The sequence below is a fragment of the Saimiri boliviensis genome, chromosome 19 (assembly GCF_048565385.1).
Source record: "Saimiri boliviensis isolate mSaiBol1 chromosome 19, mSaiBol1.pri, whole genome shotgun sequence".
NCBI lineage: Eukaryota > Metazoa > Chordata > Mammalia > Primates > Cebidae > Saimiri > Saimiri boliviensis.
Window position 1 is genome coordinate 31,225,254 of NC_133467.1, and position 26,694 is coordinate 31,251,947.

Below are 26,694 nucleotides of genomic sequence, written 5' to 3' on the forward strand. Positions count from 1 at the left end.
TGGGGATTATCACAATTCAAGCTGAGATTTGGGTGGGGGTGCAGCCAAACCATATCCCTGGTGAAGGGACTGAACCTTGCACCCAAGACAGCACAGAATAGAGCAAGAGGAGCTATAGGAGCAAAAACTTAGAGAACCACGAGAAAATTACTCCCAGAAATTACAGAAATCATGTGCAGCTTGACCCCAGCAAGCTGTAATAGTAGCACCTTTTTCATATTTATTCAAATTCCTAAGAGCATGTGGTCTCTGATATTTGATTTCCATGTAAATATCATAATTAGGGAATAGCAACAAATGCATGAGCACCAAGTGTACAAATACTTCAGCCTACTATACAGATGGGGAAACTAAGCCATAAGTAAGAAGAGATGGGGCCGAAGCATCTCCAGACACCAGTGAAGAGACTCCTTTGGACTTGAGATCAAACTCATTTTCTTGTCTTTCCAATCCATCAGCAAGAATTTACTGAGACTCTACTATGAACTGAGTACTAAGACAGCTGCAAAAGAAGTGTAAGAGATGGTCTCTGGTCTCCTAGAACCTAACAATTAGTTGGAGACTTGAGGCTAAGGACGTAATTGATGTTTATTGACCACAGGAAGGATTCCAGACATTGCTCTGGGCACTTTCCGAACATTACTGCGTGGGTTTCTCAGAACAACGCTGTGAACTTATTATGCTCGTTTGACAGATGAGAAAATGGAAGCCACAGAGGATGTGAGTAGTGTATCTATAGTCACAGAGCTATCAAGTGGTAGACCCAGAATTTGAACCTATCTATCTGGCTCCAAATACTATCACTGAAAATGGTCTCCATGGTAAAGACGATGTTGCCAAAGTTCAGGTTCTAAGATACCTGACATAAACCACAGGTGCTGGTGCTGCAGGAGTTCAAGGGAGAGGGAAGAACAAGAGCTGGGATGGCCAGGAAAGGTAACACAGAGAAAGTAAGATTGGCCTGGGCATCAAGGCTGGAAGGAGAGTGTGGGGTGGAGCCTGGGGCCAGGGATGAGCATGTGTTGGGTAGAGGATGGTGAAGGATGGGTTGGCTGCTCAGAGGGCTTTTGACTCAAAAGATTTGAGTCAAAAGGGCTTTGACATTACCAGTGCCTTCTTTATGGGGACCCCATCTCTAGAGGCTAAAACACAAACCAAAAAATCTACAGTTCTCATCTCATCCAGCTGTCACCGACTTTTTCTGTGGCTCTAGATACTCCTGTCTGAGTCTAAGTGTCCTCAAAATAAAAGTAGTGGGTTGGATGAAATAAGCACTATACTATAGTCCCCTTGAGGTTAAAAAAAAAGTCTATGGTTCATATTTGTATTCAAAGATTTAGGAAAAAAATTAGGGCTTATAAAATATCTTCCAGGACCGTGGCCAACTTGTGTCTCAGATCTAGATGGACTGGCAGAAGCTTGTCTTAGGACAAAGGTGGCAGATATCTTTCATCCTCCTGAGACCCTAGAAAGATAGAGAGGGCTGGCATCATCATGTCCTGAAGCCTTGGTGCTGCGTCCAGTCATCATTAGTTTCTGTGAGTTGGTGGGCAGCAGAGCAACCAGCACCGGGTGTGAGGGAGAGGAGGCTGACTCGCCAGGCGTTACTGACGCACTTTCATCGTGTTATTTTCCACTTCCAAGGTAGTACTTTTCTGTTGGTTTTATTTTTTCTAATCTCAAATGAAATTGGAGAGAAATAATATCTTTTAAAATAATATAAATGGCAGGGGTATTTCTTCTCAAATCGACTGTTACATTAGAAGTTCTCAAAATATCTATGATAGAAGAAGAAAGAGGAACTAGTCTCAGAATAGTAAGTGCTGCTATAATAGTTTGCTGGATCAGTTCCACAGGCTGATGAAACACAAAGTTCAGGCTACTGGCTTTGCTTCTTATCCTGGTGTTTGAGTAATTTCTCCAGTGGTTCCTGATGTTGATATCATAAACCTTGAATGGATCAATCATACACACACACACACACACACACACACACACAAACACACACACACTCCTGCACAGGGTTCTCAGTGACCATAAGTCACTCAGAGTAGGACTGCTCCCTCTCTAGCATCAGCAATGATTAGAAATGTCATGCTTTATACAAATTCAGAACTCTCTGCCTGCTCCCTAACTTTTTTTTTTTTCAATCAGAGCATATGGCTGTTGAAGCTGGTACCAGAATTAAAATATTTACTTTAGGGAATAGAATTCATAACCAAGGTGTTTGCAAAGTCAGTTCAGTAAGATTCCTAGGGCTGATTTGATGTATGAAAGGCCTAAGGAGAAAAAGAGAGGCTCTTTTCAAACTCAGAAGGAAACTTGTGGTCAGCTATCATGGTGAAGGCCCCCTTGGATCTTGGTACGATGCCTTTTACGAATTCATTGAGATTGTCTGTATCTTTGGTCAACTCTGTAAATACCTGGTTGTGTCCACCATGATTCTGTTCCTTTGGAACCCACTTTTTTCTTTTTCAGTTTCTGCCCCACAAATTCATCATAGGTTCAACAACAAGCAGGCTTATTCCACAATCATTCTTATAAGTGTCCCTTACACGTTAATGTTATCTGGTGTTCCTCTGTTTAGAACCTTAGTGTGAATGCTCCACTTAGAACCCTAGTGCTTCAGGTTGGTCCCCGCTGTTCATACGCTGGTATAACTTTTCCCAAGCCCGTAAGTCTTTTTGGCTCTACAAGAAGTCTGTCTTTAGTATTCAGCCACATTTCTACTCCTAAACCAAGCTCTAGTTATTGAGGTTCTCCAGACTGTTTTCCTTCTCTGCAAAATGGGAGTAGTGAGTGTACCCACCTTGTAAGATTACTGTGAGGATTAAATGTTAGTACACACGGTGCACTAACAATATATGCCCCATTGCAGTGCTGAATAATTGTTTATTACTATCTTACTGAGCTACATATCTTGGGGCAATAGTTCTCATTCACTGTTTTTCCAAGTGTTGCTCCTGGTCCAAAAGGATTTGGTAAAGTGGGTAAAGGAGAGAAAGCAATGAAAGTTGTCTGTCTGATTTCAAGCCTTGGCGAATAGTTCTCAGGCTAATTTTAAACATGAAGATGATTTAGAGGAAAGACTAAATACTTTCCTTTCAGTTCAGGTCTGCTGGGTTTAACACAGTTATTTGCATAAAAGGACAACAATAGCATTATTATGTTTATCGCTTAAAAAGAAAAGTAGATCTTTCTTTCTGCCAGTGTCTCAAGAAAGTAATGTGAATTCACAGGGATGGCACATGGAACCATTATGTTCTCTTTACTCAGAATGGATACAGGACACATTAGAAATCTTAAGATAGAGAAACTGGGCAGAGAGATTGACTTAGGAGAGATGAAGATAAATTTAATTTTAGACATGTGGTAGTTGAGTTAAAAATAAAGCATTTGGATAGAAAAATCTTGATGAAACTAAGAATGTGAAAGTATATAGAGAGAAATAAGAATACGAAAACAGACATAAGAATCTTCAGTGGTCTAAAGCTGATCTCTAAAATCATGAAAACAAACGTCTCCCTTGGGAGAGAATGCAGAAATAGAACAGGAGGCTCCTTTATCTGACTTCATGTAGGATGTTTTAAAACTCAGAATACTTTTGAGATTGCTCTTTGACTTTTTTTTTTTGTTGTTTCAGAGACAAATATATGGCCAGTGTATGCTTGGCTGTTATTAGCGGGTGTCATCATTATTCTCATCATGATTGCAATAATGCTGCTGAGAAGAAGAGGTAGGTGTCTGGCAATAAAGACATTCTGATCACACTCTTTGTGATAAGCGGGGAACCTCTTGCCACAGGCTCGGACTTGCTGTCATCACTTCGGCTTTCTGCATGGGGCCACCTTTGCAAAAATACTAGATAAACATATCCTGGCTCCTAATTCTAATCGAATTAGAATTCAGTCTAATTCAACATGTCTTGATCCCCTCTACTAGGCTATGGAGAGAAATAGAAGAGCCACAGGTTTCTAATGTGAGTGACATTATTCAGATAATTTCAGTTCAGTGTGACTAGCACAGCCGACAAGGTAAATACAGGATGCTGAAGAAGTGTACAAGAGGTTTAAGAGTATTCACTGAGAACAAAATTCAGAAAATTCTTGGATCTCATCCACAAAGTCACCCAGATTAAAACGAAACCAGTAAGGCACAATCATTCCCCTGCAGTTTAAGCACCTAGAGGTCCCATCCCCTGTCCTCTCCTCCAAATTTCCCTGTGACTCAATATCTCAGGGCTTTGTGCTCTCTTCAACCACCCTGACTACTACCAATCCACACTGGAATCAAAATGTCCTGACCCAGACCAGGACAGATGCCCCGGCTGCCTTCCCATGGTAAGGATAGAACTTGATCCTCATACCACCAACTTGATGACTGATTTCATTCTCAAGTAGATCAATATCATCTACAAGTAACCTTCTTAGAAAAGCCCTTACCTCGGCACTCTGATGTTGGTTTTGCTTATATTTAAAAAAATCTAGATCATAGCACAGCAAACTACTTATGTCTCATTTCCTCCATCTAAGAGTTAGCCAGGGAGGAGGGATGGGTGATTCAGATAGAAATTATGTTGACAGCCTATGGGGCTGCAGGTGGGGCAATCACATTTAGCTTGTGATAAGGGAACAGTGAGATACCCTGGATGAGAAAACTGAACTGAACTTATCCGCATTAACCTACCTAGCAAAGTTGCTGGGATCCTATCCCATACACTTTCTTCAACTACACTTGGCTCATCACATGGTTGTGCTCTAAGGGAATAGTGTGCCCCACCCCACAATTCCCCACTACCTTCCCCGACACATATACCCATCCTCACCTCATCTCTAGTCAGCGTTTGTCCCTTGTAAGTTAGCAACACAAAAAACTCTGCCTCACACTTGTGGTAAAATGTATATTTAGTTGCCATAGTTTCCACAAAACCTTGCACAAGAACTTCTGTTGGCAGCTTTTAATGATACAATCTTCAGAATGCAGACTGACTCTGAAAGCTTTTCAATGGACTCTTGGGCAGTTTGATGTCCAGGAGAATACACTGATTAAGAATGTGGGTATGGGCATTAGACAAACTTACATTCAAATGCAAGTTTTGCTACTGACAAGCTGTGTAGTCAAATGACTTAACTTCTCATCTGCAAAACAGGGAAAATTTATGTACTTCATGGTATTGTTATGGAGACTAGCATCAAGGCACAGAAAACACTACACACAGTGGTTCCCATGGATGAGTGTTAGATAGATAGATACATACATAGACAGACAAATCTCTTAGTGTAGGTGAGTTAAAACACCAATGTTTAAGTGTTATGCCCAGGAGAGGGCTGCACTGGAAGCATCTGTAAACAATACCTAGAACAGGTTTAAAGTATTTGAAATCATGGTAACGTAAGACTTTATGCTTCAGGTAAGAGCTGAAAAGGATATTAGATACTCTATACTCTCATTTTACTGTTATGGTAAGAGAAGAGATCCATTGAAATGACCTGATTTATGCCACACAGCTAATGATGGCTAGAATGTAAATGTCCTAATTCTAAGGCCAAGACTTTTTCATTAGAGCCTAAGACCTTGCTGACTTGGAGCTGAGTTGAGCTTGCTCCTGAAAACCTGTTCTTGCAATGGGGAAAATAATCTGAGACGAAATTATCTTGGTCCAATGTACTTTTAAGTAACAACAATCAACCTCACCTTTTCCATCTGTCTAACCATTTAGGTCTGTCCTCCCAATTTGACATTTGAGTCTGAGCTGACTGCAAGACTGAAAGTCTTTGAGGACTGGAGTCTGTTCTCTACTCTGTTTGTAGCCACCACAGCACCTGAGAGAATACTGGGCAGGCATGTCTAACTTTGCAAACACTCATGGGGACTAACATGCACCCCCTTTGCTACCTCCGACTGCTTCTTGAGTCCTTGCCTCCATTTTACACACACACACACACACACACACACACACACACACACACACACATGCCTCAGGATCAACTCTGACCAAAAAAGTGAAGTTGAAACCACTAGGCACACCATGCTCATACCCACACACACAAAAAACCCCCTGTTGACTTTCCTTGAATTCTTGGAACTTTATCAGTGGCTGGCCAACATTTCCTCCCCAAGACTTGCACCATCACACAGCACATTGTACCATGCTTACCACATACAGACCGGGCCCTTCCCTTCCTCTCTTATGGGAATAGAGATCAGCCTGGCCAACATGCTTGTTGCACAGAGCTGATCTACAGGGATATACATCAAACTTTAAAAAGTGGTTTCTTCTTTTCCTCTCCCTCCACCCCTTCTTTTCACAGGTATTGAAAAAAAAAAAAGGTTTCTTTTGGGAATAAAATTGAGTTGGTTAATGGGGAATGGGGACTTAATACTTTTTACTTTATACTTTTCTTCACAATTTTTATTTTATGGTGAGAATAAATTACTCCTACTATTTAAAAAGAAACTTTTAAAAATTGGCTAAAAATTAAAATGTTCTGTAACTTATTAATTTCCAGAGACCCTAGGCCCTGAGCAAAATATCCAGATGGTGGGCAACAGAATGACATTGTTGCTTTATTTTCCAAATAGTCCCAGGTGGAACATCCTTGCTATATGTCCCCCCATCCGCATCCCCCACACATCGATTCCCCCAGAAATAGGGAGGCGAGAAAGCTGCGAGTGAAGCAACATACTACCAGCTGGAAAATACAAAAGAAGTATAAATAATTAGCCCTGCCCTCAAAGAACTTAGAAGCCTATTGGAAAACCAGATATGCTCATTGAGCAACAGAGATTAAAATAATTGAATGGTACACCAATGAGAATAACACCTAATGCATATTGGGCATTTGTTATGTGCCAGGCAATGCTCTAAACACTTCACAAGTGGTATCTCATTTAATTATCACAACAGCCCCATGAGGCAGGTATTTCAAATCCCATTTCACAGATAGGCCTAGAGAGATCAAGTAACTAACCTAAGACCACATGTGCAGGGGGTTTGGGACTCAGGGCTTTGTTTCTATGGCACTCTTGGGGAAAGTGAGTGTGCAAAGGAGAGTAAAGACCAGACAGGTCTGAGTAGGAAGCTCCTGCTGGGGACCAGAGGAAGATAACCATTATGGTTTCTTTTCACTAGGTAAAACGGACCGTTACCAGACAACAACAGAAAAAAAAAACCTTACGATCTATGCCCAAGTCCAGAAACCAGGTGTAAGTTCTACACGTTGTTTGAGATGAACCTGTCATGTTTCCCATGGGATTCCTGGCCAGTCTACCTTGCCTGTTTGACATTCACAGTTTTCCGTCCAGAACAGAGGAAAGTAGGGAACAGGATTCAAGAACAAGAGCTCTCCTAAAGGTTACTAAACCTCAGTTTTTGAAATAATGCGATAATTTTCTGATTATGTTTCTTCATAGCAAAAAAAAATGACGAAGCTGGAAATACATGCTGTATGACTCTTTCCAGCTCTGGTATTCCAGGAGTCCAGGGTTCCATGTTACTCAATTATTCCCTCTAGGGAAAAGAGTGCAGGCTTGAGGAGAGAGGAGAAGGTTTGGAAAAGCTATTGTGTGACATGTTGGAAGTGACAAGGGAGGTAGGGTCTTCAAAATTTTGGCTAGAGTGTGGTTAAAGAGATGAAAGATGATACATAGGCTGGAGATGGAAGAAAGCAAAACTGTGATAGAGCGATCATCAGACTCAGAAGTGAAGAATAGAAAAACTGGGCCCCTGGTGAAGTTGAGAGCAGATATGCTAGAAGGAAGAGCTAGAGATGCTAAACAATTGTGGTTAGATGTAGAGACACCGTAGTTTTTCAACATGAAGGCAATTCTTGGTAATGCTTAGGCCAGAATCTGGCCATTTAAGGTGTAGGGAGAGGCACATTCTTGAGTAAAAGATGTGAAGGTAAAGACAGTTTTTATTAGTATCTTAGAAAATTGCATCAAATGACAGCAAATGCACTTCTGAGAACCAAGAGGTGGATCTTGGACAAAGTTCTTATTTCTGCTGTCCCCTAGTGGCCTGGAGGGTTTATTACAGAACCCTGCTTCATCCTTCCCTCTCGACCAAACTCCATTTAAATAGATGAGAATCCCAAGAGTAACCCTTTTCATCCATGCTCTCATCTGCATATTTAGGTAACCAGGTTCATCTTTACCGTGGTGTCTTCCCTCACTACTCTATTCTATGCTGCTAGCATCCCTGTTTTTTACTGTGAAGAATGACACATGGTAGTCACTACCCACATGGTAGCTTTTTAAATTTAAATTAATTTGAATGAAATGAAATTTAAAATCCAGTGGCATTTGTCAGTTCAGGACTGTCCTCCCAGTTCAACATTTGAGTCTGAGCTGACCTGCAAGACTGAAAGTCTTTGAGGACCCGAGTCTGTTCTCTGCTCTATTTGTAGCTACTATAGCACTTAGGAGAGTGCTGGGCAGGCACGTCTAACTTTGCAGACACTTGTGGGGACTAACTTGCACCTCCTCTGCTACCTCCAGCTGCTTCTGATCACACTTTGAGTTCTCCCCTCCATTTTACACACACACACACTCTCTCTCTCTCTCTCTCTCTCTCTCTCTTTCTCATGCATGCCCACTCCTGAGTCAGGATCAACTCTGACCAAAACAGTACACAAGACATAAATGTCAGCTCAATGAATACCAATAAGGGCCTGTCTTGATATTTGGTAAAGCAAGTCTTCCTAATTTGTTTTTCTTTTCTTTTCTTTTCTTTTTTGAGACGGAGTTTCGCTCTTGTTACCCAGGCTGGAATGCAATGGCACGATCTCGGCTCACCGCAACCTCTGCCTCCTGGGTTCAGGCAATTCTCCTGCCTCAGCCTCCTGAGTAGCTGGGATTACAGGCACGCGCCACCACACCCAGCTAATGTTTTGTATTTTTAGTAGAGACGGGGTTTCACCATGTTGACCAGGATGGTCTCCATCTCTTGACCTCATGATCCACCCGCCTCGGCCTTCCAAAGTGCTGGGATTACAGGCGTGAGACACCGCGTCCGGCCCTAATTTGTTTTTCTGTAAGAGTTTTTGGCTATTCTTGTTCCTTTGTACTTTCACATGTATTTTAGAATCAACTTATCAAGTACCATGAAAAGAAAAAAATTTATTAGGATTGCATTGAATCTACAGATCTATATGAGGAGAAATTGTGTCTTTCAGTATTGAGCCTTTTTTTTTTTTTTTTTTTTGAGACAGAGTCTTGCTCTGTCACCCAAGCTAGAGTGCAGTGGTGTGATCTCAGCTCACTGCACACTGTGACCTCCTCTGCCTCCTGGGTTCAAGTGATTCTCCTGCCTCAGCCTCCCAATAGCTGATATTACAGGCATCTGCCACCATGCCTGGCTAATTTTTGTATCTTTAGTTTCACCATGTGGGCCTAGTTGATCTCAAACTCCTGACCTCAAGTGATCGGGCCACCTCAGCCTCTCAAAGTGCTGGGATTATATGAGCCACTGTGCCCGGCCTCAGTATTGAGTCTTCTAATACCACAAAACCACCATACAGATCAAAGAATAGAACATTGCTCATACTTCCTGAAGGCCTCTTGTGCCACTTCCCAATCATTACTTCCTCTCTCTTCCCAGAACATAACTACTATCCTGACTTCTAGAAATACAGTTTAGTTTTCCTTTTCTTATGTTTTGACCTTTATAAAAATAGAATTTTTTATTCTTTTCTCTCTGGTGTCTGATTTATTTTGCTCAATATTATCTTCATGAGATTCATACATGTCTTTGAATTTAGATATAATGCATTCTTTTTCATTGCTTCATAAAACATAAACGTGTGAATATACTAGAGTTTATTTATCCAGTTGACTATTGATGGACATGTGGGTTATTTCCAGTTTGAGGCTATTATGAAAGTTGCTGCTGTGAAATTCATATGCAAGCTGTTAATTGGACATGTACACATATTTTTGCTGGGTATATACCTAGGAGTAGAATTACTGAATCATAGGGTATGCATATCTTCAAATTGACTAGATAAGGTCAAACTGTTTTTCCATTTGCTTTTCTATCAGCTACATATGAGCATCTCAATTGCTATGCATTCTTTTTTTTTTTTTTCTTTGAGACAGAATCTCCCTCTGTTGCCTAGGTTGGAGTGCAGTGGAGTGATCTCAGCTCACTGTAACCCCTGCCTCCTGGTTTAAGCCATTCTCCTGTCTCAGCCTCCCAAGTAGCTGGGATTACAGATGCACACCACCACACCTGGCTTATTTTCGTATTTTTAGTAGAGACAGAGTTTCACCATGTTGGCTAGGCTGGTCTCAAACTTCTGATCTCAGGTGATCTGCCTGTCTCAGCCTCCCAAAGTGCTGGGATTACAGGTGTGAGCCACTGTGCCTGGCCTCAACTGCTCTGCATTCTAATGAAAACTTGCTACTAGCAGTCTAATTTTAGTCCTACTCTTGGATGTGCCTTATTATGCTTTTGCTATATCTCTCTAATTATTAAGGAAGTTGAATAACTTTTCATATGTTTATTCGCCATATTAAAATTATCTTTCTTAAAGTGCCCATTTGATTTTTTGCTCATTTTCCTTTGAGGTTTAAGTCTTTCTTTTATGGGCTAGTATATGCTTTTCATATATTTTGGATATGTGCCCTTTCGGGGGTATGTTAGCAAATACCTTCACCCATGGCTTGCCTTTGAATTTCTTAGAGATACCTATTGATAAAGAGAAGGTCTTAATTTTGTTGTAGACCAGTTTAGTAATCCTTTGTAAGTGTTACCGGATTTTATTTGCTAACACTTTGTTAAGAGTTTTGTTTTCCACTTATGTTTCTGAATGAAATTTGCCTGTAATTCTTTTTTTTTGTAATGCCTTTAAAACAAAGATTTTATTGTATTTTAAGTTCTGAGATACACATGCAGAATGTGCAGATTTGTTACATAAGTATACACATGCCATGGTGGTTTCCTGCACCCATCAAGCCATCATCTACATTAAGTATTTCTCCTAATGCTGTTTCTCTCTAGCTCCCCACCCCCGATAGGCCCCAGTGTGTGATGCTTCCCTTCCCTGTGTTCATGTGTTCCCTTGTTCAACTCCCATTTATGAGTAAGAACAGGTGGTGTTCAATTTTCTGCTCTTGTGTTAGTTTCCCGAGAACGATGGTTTCCAGGTTCATCCATGTCCCTGCAAAGGACATGAACTCATCTTTTTTAATGGCTGCATAGTATTCCATGGTGTATATGTGCCACATTTTCTTTATCCAGCCTATCATTGATGGGCATTTGAGTTGATTCCAAGTCTTTGCTATTGTGAATAGTGTTGCAATAAACATACGTGTTCAGGTGTCCTTATAGTAGAATAATTTATAATCCTTTGGGTATATACCCAGTAATGGACTTGCTGGGTCAAATGGTATTTCTAGTTCTAGATCCTTGAGGAATTGCCACACTGTCTTCCACAATGGTTGAGCTAATTTACACTCCCACCAACAGTGTAAAAGTGTTCCTATTTCTCCACATCCTCTTCAGCATCTGTTGTTTCCTGACTTTTTAATAATCGCCATTCTAATTAGCATGAGATGGTATCTAACTGTGGTTTTATTTGCATTTCTCTAATAACTGATGATGATGAACTTTTTTTTTCATGTTTTTTGGCCACATAAATGTCTTCTTTTGAGAAGTTTCTGTTCATATCCTTTGCCCACTTTTTGATGGGGTTGTTTTTTTTCTTGTAAATTTAAGTTCTTTGTAGATTCTAGATATTAGTCCTTTGTCAGATGGATAGATTGCAAAATTTTTCTCCCATTCTGTAGGCTGCCTGTTCACTCTAATGATAGTTTCTTTTGCTATGCAGAAGCTCTTTAGTTTAATGAGATCTCATTTGTCAATTTTGGCATTTGTTGCCATTGCTTTTAGTGTTTTAGTCATGAAATCTTCACCCATGCCTATGTCCTGAATAGTATTGCCTAGGTTTTCTTCTAGGGTTGTTACGGTTTTAGTTCTTACAAACGTTCAAGTCTTTAATCCATCTTGAGTTAATTTTTGTATAAGATGAGGAAGGGGTCCAGTTTCTGTTTCCTGCATATGGCTAGCCAGTTTTCCCAACATCGTTCATTAAATAGGGAATCCTTTCCCCATTGCTTGTTTTTGTCAGGTTTGCCAAAGATCAGATGGTTGTAGATGTATGTCATTATTTATGAGGCCTCTGTTCTGTTCCATTGGTCTATGTATTTGTTTTGGTACCAGTACCATGCTGTAGGCGTGTAGTATAGTTTGAAGTCAGGGAGCATGATGCCTCCAGCTTTGTTCTTTTTGCTTAGAATTGTCCTGGCTATATGGGCCCATTTTTGGTTCCATATGAAGTTAAAAGTAGTTTTATCTAATTCTTTGAAGAAAGTCAATGGCAGCTTGATGGGGACAGCACTGAATCTATAAATTACTTTGGGCAGTATGGCCATTGTCACAATGTTGATTCTTCCTATCCATGAGCATGGAATGTTTTTCCATTTGTTTGTGTCCTCTCTTATTTCCTTGAGCAGTGGTTTGTAGTTGTCCGTGACGAGGTCCTTCACATCCCTCGTAAGTTATATTCCTGGATATTTTATTCTCTTTGTAGCAATTGTGAATGGGAGTTCACTCATGATTTGGCTCTCTATTTGTCTATTATTGGTGTATAGGAATGCTTGTGATTTTTGCACATTGATTTTGTGTCTTGAAACTTTGCTAAAGTTGCTTATCAGCATAAGGAGATTTTAGGTTGAGACAACAGGGTTTTCTAAATATACAATCATGTTATCTGCAGCGAATTTGACTTCCTCTCTTCCTATTTGAATATCCTTTATTTCTTTCTCTTGCCTGATTGCCCTGGCTAGAACTTCCAATACTGTGTTGAATAGGAGTGATGAGAGGGCATCCTTGTCTTGTGAGGGCTTTTGCCCATTCAGTATGATATTAGCTGTGGGTTTGTCATAAACAGCGCTTATAATTTTGAGGTACATTCCATCAATACCTAGTTTACTGAGAGTTCTTCCATGAAGGGGTGTTGAATTTTATCAAAGGCCTTTTCTGCATCTATTGAGATAATCATGTAGTTTTTGTCCTTGGATTTGTTTTTTTTTTTGGTCCTTGATTCTGTTTATATGATGAATTAGAATGCCATAATGTGTAAATCAGAACTTAAATTCCTGACGAATTTAGGTATGGGCTAGGTCACTATAAGTTGAGGTGACCAAAGAAGAATAGTGATAGAAAGGACATGCACTTTAAGTTAAAAGAGCTTAAGGCGGGGGGCTCCTGGCTTTGACACTTCTTGCATGTGCACGTTAAGAAAACACTCGATCTTCCCAAGCTGTAGCTTTGTCATCGGTGAAGTGTGAGTAACAACAGTATTTAGCACACAGACTGGTTCTGAGGCAAATGAGAAGACATATGTGAGGAGGAGGAAGAACAGGAATGGCAGGGTGGGATGCAAGAACTCTCTATGTAGCCAGTGACATGAGTGAGGCAGACTAAATTCTGTAACTATTCTGTCCCCTCCAGCTGCCTCTGTAAGAGCCACATCAATTTCAGTTTCTTGTGAGGAAGACATTTAAAACATCTGGGAAGCATTAACAATGGATGAGGCTGCCTTGGGAAGTTGCGTGCTCCAAGACGCCACTTGGGGAGTCCAAGCAAAGCCTGGGAAATTGAGTTCTAGGGAATCTGGGGGAGAATTCACATGTGGGAAGGAGGTTGGGCCAAATGACTTGAAGGAACTTTCTGCTTCAAGGCTTCTTCTTCTTCTTCTTCTTTTTTTTTTTTTGAGACGGAGTTTCACTCTTGTTACCCAGGCTGGAGTGCAATGGCGCGATCTCGGCTCACCGCAACCTCCGCCTCCTGGGTTCAGGCAATTCTCCTGCCTCAGCCTCCTGAGTAGCTGGGATTACAGGCGCGCGCCACCATGCCCAGATAACTTTTTGTATTTTTAGTAGAGATGGGGTTTCACCATGTTGACCAGGATGGTCTCGATCTGTTGACCTCATGATCCACCCGTCTCGGCCTCCCAAAGTGCTGGGATTACAGGCGTGAGCCATCGTGCCCGGCCTCAAGGCTTCTTGAGTCTGTGCTTCTCCATCGGAGAGTTGGGTGAGAACCAGCTCTCTCTATTTAGCTAATCTGCATTATTCGCTTCTCTTGTAGCCTCTTCAGAAGAAACTTGACTCCTTCCCAGCTCAGGACCCTTGCACCACCATTTACGTTGCTGCCACAGAACCTGTCCCAGAGTCTGTCCAGGTGAGGCATTTCTCTGCCTACTCTCTGTAGAGAGGGAATACATGGAGGAGGGGAAAGGAAGGGGGATTTGTTTAGGTGGGAGGAGGGAGAGGATTAGGAAAAATGGCTAATGGTACTAGGCTTAATATCTGGGTGACAAAATAATGTGTACAACAAATTCCCATGACACAGGTTTACCTATGTAACCAACCTGTACGTGTACACCTGAACTTAAAATAAAAGTTAAAAAAAAGAGAAAACTTTAAAAACAAATTAAATGAAACAGAATGATGACTGCTGGACTGGGGAAGGTAGGCCGCAGCATGCAGGCAGCAAGGAGTCGCCGTGGCCTTGGCTTTCCAGTTTCCATGAAACCCCCAACACCCGCGCACACGGGGCCACCGCTGACTCCCTACTGGCCAGTGTTTCTCCGAGAGTTGTCCAAGGACCACATCAGAACCAGCCAGCATGCTTGTTAAAAATAAAGATTCCTGGGGCCTTCCACCTAGAATTCTGTTAAATGAAAATGTCTATGGAGAGTAGACAGAGACCTACATATTTAAAAAAAAAACCCACACCTCAGGTAATTCTGAGACACCCTCAAGTTTAAGAACAGCAGTTAAAGTCCAGGAGATCTCAACTCCAGCTACAAAACAGAATCACCAGGGAAGCTTTGTAAAAATTCTCATGCCTAGACTCTGCCCGGCCCCATTTAATCAGAATATTTAGGGTTGGATCTCTGCATAGGTGTAAAGCCTAGAAGAGAATATGAGGTGCAGCTGAAAATGAGACTTGCCTGTTCTACCCTATGGCAAGATCAGCAGGGACTAAGTTTACTTCGGACAGAAATCTTTCCTTTATTGAATGAGCAGAAATACATTTTGGGCTGAAATCTTTGCTCCACTTGGGCTTTTCAGAAGAGAGCCCAGGATTATAGAGGCACAAAGATCACACAAATGCCTGCAGCCACCTTCTTCAGTGCTCCTACTGCACACACACCCAGAAATGCCTGGGCAGTTGTCCTATTTCAAGATAAAATAGATCTTCAACTTGAGGTCCATTCTCAGTACATTGTCATAGCCAAGAGGGAAGTAAAACTATAAACTGGACTTCAAAATCTTCAAAATAATATAGATTTTTTACTGAGGTCTACTTAAGGACACAAGCAGTATGCTATACTTAACATGTTATGGCAAAACCTCTTAAATTCCCCATTCTCTTCTCTTTGTTTCTTGGACTTTCCTTACCCTGTGAGAAATCTTTGCACATAATCCTCTTCTCCCCTCCCTTCCTCTCTCCTGCCAATATCTCTTTTCTCCTCTCCCTTTGAGTCCCACTAGGCTTTTTAAAAACTCAATAATTTACAACTCTCTTGGCTTCCCCAGATTGTGACGCTGCCCAACAGCAAAAGAAATGGTTTTCCTTACAAGAGAATGGAAGGGGAGAGGGCAAAGAGGGAGACAGAGCCCTGAGTGCCGATCCTCATATTGTGCTCCCCGTGATGGCCTGCTTGTGCTTGGAAGGGAGCTGTGGCCCTTGTTGCAGGTGGGGAAGCAGTGTGGGAACCCAGGTGCTGCCCCAGCAAGGCCCTGTCTGTGACAGACCCTGCACACGTCAACATGCAACGTGATCGCTTAGACCCTTTCCTTTTCCTCAGCGGCACCGTCTTCATTTGCATCCTGTGAAGTGAGTATCCAGTCCCTCCACTCACAGACTTTTGTTTTGTCCCCAGGAAACAAATTCCATCACAGTCTATGCTAGTGTGACACTTCCAGAGAGCTGACATCCACGACCCAACAAAGGGACTTTCTGAAGGAAAATGGAAAAACCAAAACGAACACTGAACTTGGCCCCGGGCCGGAGTTTCCTCTGACAGACATGCTATACCTCTGTACCCTTCTTGGATCAATACCCTGGTGATGTTTCTTCCACATGCATCTGTGAAATGAACAAGGAAGTGAGGCTGCCCAAGAATTCAGCTTGCTCTGCAGTGGCTGCAGGCGCAGAACAGAGAAGTACTTGATAACAGCTCTGCATCCTTGTGTTGTGGCAGATGAAATGGGTAGTGATGTGAGTTCAGACTTTGGGCATCTTGCTCTTGGCTGGAATTGGATAATAATAACCAAAGACTGAAAGCCATCTGAGTACCTATCTCAGACAGCGGACCACCAGGCACGAAGTCTGGAAAAGTTTACATTTTGGCTGTCTTTACTTTGTTCTGGGAGCTGGTCATGATCACTTGCAGACCTGATCAAGCCTCTGTGCCTCAGTTTCTCTCTCAGGATAAAGAGTGAATAGAGGATGAAGGGTGAATTTCTTATTATGTGTATAAACACTCTGATATTATTGTATAAAAGAAGCTAAGAATATCATTATTTTATTTGCAAAATCCAGAAGCTAAAGGGTCAATAAACAGAAAGAATGATTTTTGAGATCTCTGAGTTTTGAACAGTGGACTGGAAGCCATGTAAGAGCCTTAAAAGTACAGTTCTGTGCAAATGGTAATCAGTTTTTAGGGAAAAAGTAACACGTTTGGTGGTGCTGTTACAAAGGAACTTGGAACACTCAGAGGAACTTGTTTCAGGGTGATTTGTCACTTCTCAAAATGACGTTTAAATCCCAGTTCTCTGTTTATTCCCTTGAACCGCAAACCTGGAGCCTCAGCTAAGACTCTCTATGACCAGGTTCTGAACATATTTTATATCCAGGGCTTCAAGGGGTACTGGAGGTCAAGGTCTTTCTTAGGCACTTTCTACTCCCTGCATACGTCTCCTCTCATGAAATGTATCTTCTAGTAGAAAATTAAATTATTTTGGTCTAAGAGCTTCCAATCACTGAATGCTCAATAACTTATTTTGCAGGCTACAAGCAGAAAGAGCCTCTTTTAGTAAAGTCCTATATTCTTCCTACTCTCTGTTTTCAGACAGGCTGTCTTCAATTTAAGCCCTTCCTTTTCTTATTGGTTCTTATATAAACTTGGCGAGTACTGTAAGAAATAGCCACTATTGTACCATTGCATAATAAGGGGCACCAACTTCCCAGCTCAAAACTCAGGTCCTTATTCCTTATATCGCATCTCCTCTATGTGGTCCATTCACATTGTAAACCTGTTGCTTAGCCTAACTCATTTTCTGGTACCAGCTTCTGTAATAGAGTTCTTAGTTGCAATCAACAGAAACTGGCTTTGGCTTTTTTATGTAGAAAAGGAACCTACACGTGTTGATCGACTTACAACCTATGCAACTTAACGACCATTCGACTTTATGATCACAGTCGCTAGCCACGACTTCTCTGCGTCTGGCAGCGCAAACGTTGCCCAGCTGGGCATACGACAGTGCGGACCAGCTTCCGGCAGCACTACCGTCTCCACGTGCACAATTTCAACTGTACATATAGCCTACTCAACTTACGGCCAAATAGTGTTACGACGGTTCCACGGTCCCGACCGTGGTCGTTAAGTCGAGCACTAGCTGTATTGAAAAGATACTGTGTCCAGTAACTGCTAGAAGGTTCTGTAAAACCATGCTTTGAAAGTGAGGAGGAAAAGAGGAGACGAGGCTATGGCTGGGTCCACAGCCAAAATTACAAAACGAGCCCAGGGATGGCGATCCTGTCCTTGGACAGCCACCGTCCCCAGCACTAGGCACAGACTCTACCACTGCCTCACTATCTCTGCTGGACTTGGAAACTGGATAGTACTGTTACTGCTGCACTGTCTGCCATGAAAATGAATTCTCCAGGGTCCCTTCTTTATCTTTTCATCTCTAGCTTATAATTCAAAGCCTGGGATTGATTGGCCAATCCTAGGTCACACGTCCATGTCCTATCTCCAAGGGAGGTTGGGAATTGAATATCTGGCATTTTCCACTTTGACTTCTTATGAATTAGGGAATTTAGAAATAATAGAAGTGGGATTCAGGTGGTAGGCAGACAAAAAAGGTTCACAATTAGCCACTACGCCACCCTTGTATAACCTTAGCCTCATTCGCTGTCTACGCTCAAGACTGTGGTGCTGCTAATGAAGATTTGTAAACCCCGGGGTTATGAGCGCTAATTCCTCTACTACAACTCAGATTGCTCTAGAAGCTCAGCTCCCGACATTTGGGTTTTTCCAGCAGCTGAATTCTACCTGACGGAAAGGCAGAAACAAAGGGTAAACAAGAGGCTATCACTTCTAAGTTTCCTGAACCCCTGGGCTCAAAACCTCGAGAACCGCCCTTCACGGGGGGTGGTGTGTGCTGGCTGAGAAGCTACTGCAAATTGATTCTTCTTCTGAAGTTTATATTTCTAATTTTTGAAAATGAATAAATTACAGCCAGTCCATCAAGACCTCACTGGGAAAGGAGTCTTTGGGGCACCTGTCAGCAGTGGCATTATGCCTCTCACCCCTGGACCATGGTTACAAAGTGGGAAAACAACCCGTTTTGGTGATACACTCACCACTCTCTCGTTGCCCCAAATGGCACTGTGGGAGTGGTGAGTGGCAAGCGGGAGCTCGCCTTTTCTTCAGGCTTAAAATAATAAAATTGAAATTTCAGTCTGTTTTCCCCGTGTTTCCCCTCTAATGTTGTTTTCTTTTGACCAAGCACGTCTGAATTCTAGAGAAGTCAGGAGGAACACACCCATTCTCGGTTTGAAGGGACTGATGTTCTGAAATACAACTGGGCACAGCCCCAGGCTCTTCAGGACGCTTCCTCCAGTCACACAGCGGGGATGTGATTGTTACAGGGGGTGGTGTGTGCTGGCTGAGAAGCTACTGTGAATTGATTCTTCTTTTGAAGTTTATTGTTCTACTTTTTGAAAATAAATAAATTACAGCCAGTCCATCAAGGAAATGGCACTTTCGTCTTGTGTCTCCTAAAGGATTTATAACGCAGTAGTATGGCATGACATGTTTGTTGGCCTTGCGTCTCCATGTTACGGTTATGAAATGCTGAAGGAGGCAGATTTGATCAGATAGGATGTGAGGTTGTCCCTTTCCTGGGGGTGGACAAGGGTTAGCTTGGCATCCCCTTCGCAAAAGATCAGGAAGCACCCTCCACATGGAGACCTGTGTTGAAAGGATTGTTTAATTTTTGTCACTTCCAGAGTAATTCCCTTCCGCGAAGTCCACCAGATTCCCCCTGTGGACAAAATCTAGAGCAGGGATTCTCAACTGCGGCACTATTGACATTTGGAGTTGGATAAATTTTTCTTGCGGGGCTGTCTTGTGCACTGTAGGGTGTTTAACAGCACCCCTGGCCTCTGCCCACTGGATGCCATAGCACGTGCCCTGTCCTTGATTGTGACAATCAAGTATCTCCAAACGCCAAATGTCCCCTGCTTGGCGAAATCTCCCCCAGTTGAGAACCACTGATCTGGAGATATGCTGGCCCCCTGGTGAGCTTTGAGAGGACTAAATACGTTTCTATATACCAAGAAGTCGATCTACCAAAGGTGGCCACCTGGTCATTTAAGCATGGCCCAAATCTGCCAGTAACACCCAAGGTTACCTAAATGTTAGAATTACCTGGGTAACTTTAAAAAATACTGATGCCCAAATCTAACCTGAAACCAAAATGGGATCTGGGTTGAGAGCTTACCACCTTAGAGATTATACCACACGAAGGATTTTGTAATGAGTTCCACACACCAGCCACGAGAGGGTGATATAGCAACACAAGCCACCAAGCCTAGCGTCCCTGCCACTCCCTTGTATCTACAGGATGTGGACCATCACAGACTGGCTGAAACCGTGGCTGGTTTTCAGCTCTTACATGCTGAAAGGAGATAGGGAGGCCAATGTGAATTGATGACAGGCTCTGCAAGGTTAACTGTACTAAGTTTATTTCACAGAAGGCTTCTAGTTCTACTCAATGCTTCACTCATTCAACAAATAGTTACTAAGTTCCCACTAAGTGTTTGAGCTTGTCATCTAGCAGGAGATACAAAGAACACAGGACGTCTCTTTCACGGTATGCAGGACTGTGAAAGATTTAATGCTGCTTTTAGAAGACGTCTGTCTAGATCACCAGACTCTGACGCACTCCTAGAACCTAGCATATGTCCCGTGGGAAAATCAGACATGTGTTAGGGATGACCTCAGGTTTCTTAGTCCATTTGTGCTGCTATAACAGAAGACTTGAGACTGGGTAATTTATAAAGAATAGAAACTTATTTTCTCACAGTTCTGGAGCCTGGGAAATTAAAACTCAGGCGCTGGCATCTTTTGAGGGCCTACTTGCTGCATCCTCACATAGCAGAAGATAGGAGGGCCGTAAAGTGTCTTCACATGGCAGAAAAGCAGAGAAGAGTGAACCTATTCCCACAAACCCTCTTTATAATGCCAATTATCCATTCATGAGTGTAGAGCCCTCATGACTGAAACGCTTCCCATTAGGATCCATTTTTCAACACTGTTGGATTGGAGATTACATTTTCACCATACAAATCTTAAGGGACATGTTCAAACCATAGCAGCTTCCAAATTTTCCCTCTACACTTACACATTCAAGAAAATGTTTACTGTTCTTTCTTCCTCAGCCTAGACTAAGCTCAACATTTAGCTCAGGCCTAGACTCAGCGAATTTCCCTCCAACTCTCCCTCAAGGTAGAAAATGCAAATTTGAAGATGCTCACAAGGCAATTTTAGAAGACAATTAAAGTAATAAGATCAAAGTTAGCTAAAAAGGACATTTTTAGAAAAATAGTCCAGTGACCTGGTATGAGAGATAGATACAGCTAAAAACCTGCAGCTCTGTGCCTGTGTCCCAGAAATGATTATTCTATTTATGTTATTGATGATGGCCAGATGACCAATAACATAAATATGGTTTAATATGTAAGTAGTAATACATAAAATTTTGATTTTTACCTCAATAAACATAAATATATTTTAGAAATAGTTTTATTTTCAAAATGTTTTTAGCAAAACTGTTTTACTATTTTACCAATATAATAAAAATAGATTTTTCATGCCATATATTAATATTCCAAAAAAATCAAATAACATTAATCAGTTAAGTGCTTCTTTATCCCAAACATCTCCTGGTTTGGATAATAAATTATATGCTTACTCTAGGCCAGGTGCAGTGCCTCACGCCTGTACTCCCAGCACTTTGGGAGGCCAAGGTAGGTGGATACCTGAGGTCAGGAGTTTGAGACCAGCCTGGCCAACATGGTGAAACCCCATCTCTACCAAAAATACAAAAATCGGCTGGGTGTCATGGCACACGCCTGTAGTCCCAGCTACTGAGGAGGCTGAGGCAGGAGAATCACATGAACCCAGGAGGTGGAGGTTGCAGTGAGCCAAGATCTCACCATTGCACTCTAAGCTGCGTGACAGAGCAAGACTCTGTCTCGAAAAAAGAAAAAAACTTGTATATTTCCTCTAGAAAGAGGAGAATAAAGAAATAACCAGTAGAGTTCTATAGAGATCACTGATAAACTTGGCAGGAGGAGCGTTAGTGGACTCAGGAGCTGTATTGGAGAAGGCTGAAAATAAAGCAAGGAAGAAGAGAGATGACAATACATTTATTTTTAAATACGTTTCGCTTTTAATAAGAGCAAAGAAAATGAGATGGTATATAGTGGAAGAAGTGAGGTCAGGAGATATTATTTCTGCAACTAGGTTATAAAGTATCTATGTGTGTTTGCATTACTGCCCAGTAATGAGGCAGAAATTGGTGACACAGGGTGGAGGGAAAGGGACAGAGCCCAAATAACCATTGACTTTTCATTCAAAGCAACCATAGCATCCTTCTGGAAGACACGTTAGTTTTTCTCTTCCTTATTCTGCTTAATTCCCATATTATTTGATCTTTATTTGTCTTTTTTGTAAGCATAAATAGTAACATAAGTACAATAACTACAATAGAATAATTAATTCTGGTACATAGCAGTATTCATTTTCCAGCTATATCTCTCTATATACAAGACCACTGGGATTATTGGGAATGTCTTTTTAAACTAACATGAATCTTATCAACTTGCTTATCTTCTCTTCAAATCAGTTTTGAAAAAATAGGAAAGAGAAAGAGGAACTGAGAGGAGGAAGAAGGAAGGGAAAAAAGTTTTTATTTAAAAGCAGAACCTTTCTCTATGCTTTGAAGAGTGGATTGGATGCTAATAATTGTCTCTGAGCAAATAACCTAAGAAATGTGTGTGCACATATGTGTGTGTGTGTGTGTGTGTGTGTGTGACTTGCTGTTCTTTTCATTGTTTCCCCTAATTAACTTGAGAAAATGCTAACAAGCATTGGCTGACATTTTATGATCTTTCTGACCAACAGTTAAACACAGGCTTCTTTGCTTTTCATTATCCCAGAATAGATTTTCCTAGGCTGATAAAGAGAAAGTGATTAGGTACTTCAATTCAGCTTGCATGTTGAAAATACCAAACTTGTCGCAAAATTTAGCCCTTCTCTTTCTGATATTTATCATGTTAGGTTACACACATGCTGCTGCTATAGGGTTTTTGAGTCAGCTAGAAAAGCACAATTTATTAGACAGACAGCTCGAAGTTCATGACCCTGTACACTAGCTAGCTGAGAAGACTGTATAAGAATGAAACCCTTTTGGCCAAGCACAGTAGCTCATGCCTGTAATCCCAACAATTTTAGGAGGCTGAGGCAGGCAGATCACCTGAGGTCAAGAGTTCAAGACTAGCCTGTCCAACATGGTGAAACCCCATCTCTATTAACAGTGCAAAAATTAGCCGAACATGGAGGTGTGCACCTGTAATCCCAGTTACTCAGGAGGCTGAGGCAGGAGAATCACTTGAACCAGGAGGCAGAGGTTGCAGTGAGCCCAGATCACACCAGTGCACTCCAGCCCGGACAACAGAGCAAGACTGTGCTTGTTTGGGGACATTCAAGATTCAACTACACAATGAGAAATTCCTACAATAACATTTATGTCAAAAGTCTATCTAGTCTTGGTTTGAACTGTTTGTTCTGGGATGACTACAATTGTTAGGGGGAATATATTTATGTTGAACCACTGTACTTTCCTGGAGCAACACTTGTGGTTTACTATGGTTTCAACACAAGCCTCTTCGTTTTTCATGATCATGTCCTTGGAGACATTTTGACGCCAAACACAAGCATTTCAGATACCTGGCCATAATTGTCACATGAATCCACCTGATCACTTAATCACAGCCCCCTCACTAGGTTTCCTCTTTTCCGGGCCAATCAATCCCACTTCTTTCACTGTTTCTCATGTGGAGGTGTTGAACATAGCTCTGGGAACAAACCTAGCACTCAATAAATGATCATTTTGTCTGTCTTATTGTTTGGTGCCTGATCTTTTACCATCCGTTGCCCTCTGGTGGACAGTTTTCCAGATCATTAATGTTCAAACTGTGTATTATTCATCTATTAATGATAATACTATTAAGAAGTAACATTTATGAAAAGTGTATAACGTGCCAAGCACTTTGCTAAGTGTTTTCAGACACTCTTATTTAATCCCCTAAACAAACTTAAGGCGCTACTATGGCAATTCTTGTTTTATGGATGAGAAAAACAGGACTTAGAACGGGTAAGAAACCTGATTAGGGTGGCATAGCTGAGGAGTAGGGGCAGTGATTCTTTACCTTTTCTCCCAAGCCTTCATTTACTTGCATCACAGTGCCATCTTAGAACTTTATTGTGGTTCTCATGTAAATTGTAGTTTCCTCCTTTCACTTTCCTTGTGACAGGTTTTTCTTTGTTTTGTTTTTTAATGTTCTAATAAAACTTTACATTCATGGGCTGGGCGTGGTGGCTCACGTCTGTGATCCCCGCACTTTAGGAGTCTGAGGCGGGCAGATCACCTGAGGTCAGGAGTTCAAGACTAGCCTGGCCAACATGGGGAAACTCCATTTCTACTAAAAATACAAACGTTCATTGGGCATGGTGGGTGGACACTTGGAATCTCAGCTACTCAGGAGGCTGAGGCAGGAGAATTGCTTGAACCCAGGAGGCAGAGGTTGCACTGAGCCAAGGTCACACCATTGCACTCCAGCCTGGGCGACAAGACTGAAACTGCATCTCAAAAAAAAAAAAAAAAGAAAAAAGAAAAAGAAGAGAAAAAGAAATCAGAGATTATTCAACTTGACCACCTGACATTAATACAAGTATTCTACTCAGTAAGTAGCAAAACTGAAACTGAAACTCGTTTTCTTTTTTAAAAGATTTAGTTAATTTTTTAATTGACAAATAATAATTATACATATTCATGGGGTACATAGTGATGTCTTGATATATATAATGTATAGTGATCAGATCAGAGTAGTTAGCTTATGTATCCCGATGGTTTTATTGTAAAGCTCAAAGCTATGGTCACAGAGATACATGTTTTTGGAGTCTTCTTATGCTATTTGATTGTTTTGCATTGCTTACTCAGAGCCTAACCTTTGCTTGACATTATAAAAATTGCATGTACTTGCACACGTATGTTTATTGCAGTACTGTTCACAAGAGCAAAGACTTGGAACCAGCCCAAATGTCCATCAATGATAGACTAGATAAAGAAAATGTGGCACATAATATACCATGGAATACTATGCAGCCATTAAAAAGGATGAGTTTATGTCCTTTGCAGGAACATGGATGAAGCTGGAAACCATCGTTCTCAGCAAACTGACACAAGAACAGAAATCCAAATACTGCATGTTCTCACTTATAAGTGGAAGTTGAACAATGAGAACACATGAACACAGGGAGGGGAACATCACACACTGGGACCTGTCAGGGGGTTGGCACCTAGGGGAGGGATAGCATTAGGAGAAATTCCTAATGTAGATGATGGGTTGGTGGGTGCAGCAAACCACCATGGCATGTGTATATCTATGAAACAAACCTGCACATTCTGCACATGTATCCCAGAACTTAAAGTATAATAAAAAAAAAAAGCAGAATAAAAAGTTGCATGTACTTTTTCATTTCCCTTTTAATTATTTGCGTAATTCAAAATGTTTTCACACTTCTCTCTTATTGAAATTCTTCCTTGTTTGGCTTTCATGATATCACCTCTCCTGGTGTTTTTCCTATTGCTTTAACAATTCTTTCTTTCTTCTCTTTTCTTTCAGTTATAGTTGTTTTCCATAGAGTTTTATCCTTATGTTTTATTTTTTAATCTACACTTTCTATAGTATAGAGAATTTTCCAACATGGGATTACAGATAATTATTAATCAGGTATAACTGGATGCTATGAAGAGACTTGGAAATAAAAGCATATTACCAAAATTTAAAACTCAAGCAAATAGCTGAAAGTTATAGACATAGCTGAGAACCCATTCTGTAGGGTGTCTATAGGGAACTCTATCATAATGTAAAGCAAGACGACAAAGAGAAAATTAGAAAATATTAATTCAGCAATATGGAGGATAGCTTTAAATAGTTAGGAGGACTTTTAGGAAGAGGAAGTAGAAAGGCCAAAAAGGAATCCACAATCAAAGAAACAAAAGAAAAATTTCCTTTGCTAAAGAAACATTTGAACCATCAGACTGAAAATACAACAGATTCCAGGCAAAAATACACATGCAAACACACCAGGACACGTCCTGGAAAAATCTTAAACTTCTATGATAAAGGGAAAATCTTAAATGTTTCCAGATGGAAAAGTTAAAGAACAAGAATTAAACTGGTATTTGTTTTCTTGTTCTTAAATGCTGAAACCAATTTAGAACTTCCATTGGGTTCCTTTATGGGTTTTTATTTCTGTCCAGAAATATAAATCTCTCCAGTCTCGGACATCAAAGTTTATGAAAAAATAAAATTTAAAAAGGAAAATTAAAAATGTAAACTTTATTTTTTAATAGAAGCTCCATCAAGTTCAAGACACTTCGGTAAATGATGATACTAGCCATTTAGAACATCCCTAAAGAACTGAGTCTCCTGAGTACTTAACTATGTTAACATAGTATTTATTACATTATCAACTAAACAAAAATGCGTGTCCTTTAAAGATTTTTTTAACATCAGGAGACAGAAAAAAGTCAGAAGAAGCCAAATCAGAACTGTAAAGTGGATCCTAACGATTTCCCATTGAAAAATGAGCAGGAGCATTGTTGCAGAGAAAGACTCTAGCGAAGCTTTTCTGGGCATTTTTCTGCTAAAGCTTTATCTAACTTTTCCAAAATACTTTCATAATAAGCAAATGCTATTGTTCTTTAGGGCTTTAGAAAGTCAACAAACAAAATGCCTTGAGCATCCGATAAAACTGTTGCAGTGACTTTTGCTCTTGACTGCTTCACTTTCACTTTGACTGGACCACTTCCACCTCTTGGCGGCCATTGCTTTCATTGTGCTTTTTCTTCAGGGTCATATTGATAAAGCCATGTTACACCTCCTGTTACAAATCTTTAAAGAAATGCTTCGACAAAGCATTTTCAAAGTGGGATCATCCTGCTTGTTTCAAATTTCCAATGAAAGCTTTACTCTTGTCTTCAGCTGATCTGGGAGCAATCACTTTGGCTATCACTGAGTGGTAAGTTTGCCTA

At 41.0% G+C, this 26,694-nt stretch overlaps 1 protein-coding gene across 3 annotated transcripts in view; it reads left to right on the forward strand.

The window, feature by feature from the left end:
* SLAMF1 (signaling lymphocytic activation molecule family member 1) overlaps positions 1 to 19,384 on the forward strand; it is a 38,101-nt gene extending 18,717 nt beyond the window's left edge. The window contains exons 4-7 of one of the 3 annotated variants that reach the window (XM_074390230.1): positions 3,644 to 3,736; positions 7,133 to 7,206; positions 14,156 to 14,248; positions 15,960 to 19,384. In XM_074390230.1, coding sequence (XP_074246331.1) covers positions 3,644 to 3,736; positions 7,133 to 7,206; positions 14,156 to 14,248; positions 15,960 to 16,010 — 311 coding nt within the window. In that variant the 3' untranslated portion in view covers positions 16,011 to 19,384. Of the gene's footprint in view, positions 1 to 3,643; positions 3,737 to 7,132; positions 7,355 to 14,155; positions 14,250 to 15,959 lie in introns of those variants that run through there. The other 2 variants (XM_003937956.3, XR_012515184.1) reach the window with 2 other exon arrangements.
* The last annotated feature ends 7,310 nt before the right edge of the window (positions 19,385 to 26,694 follow it).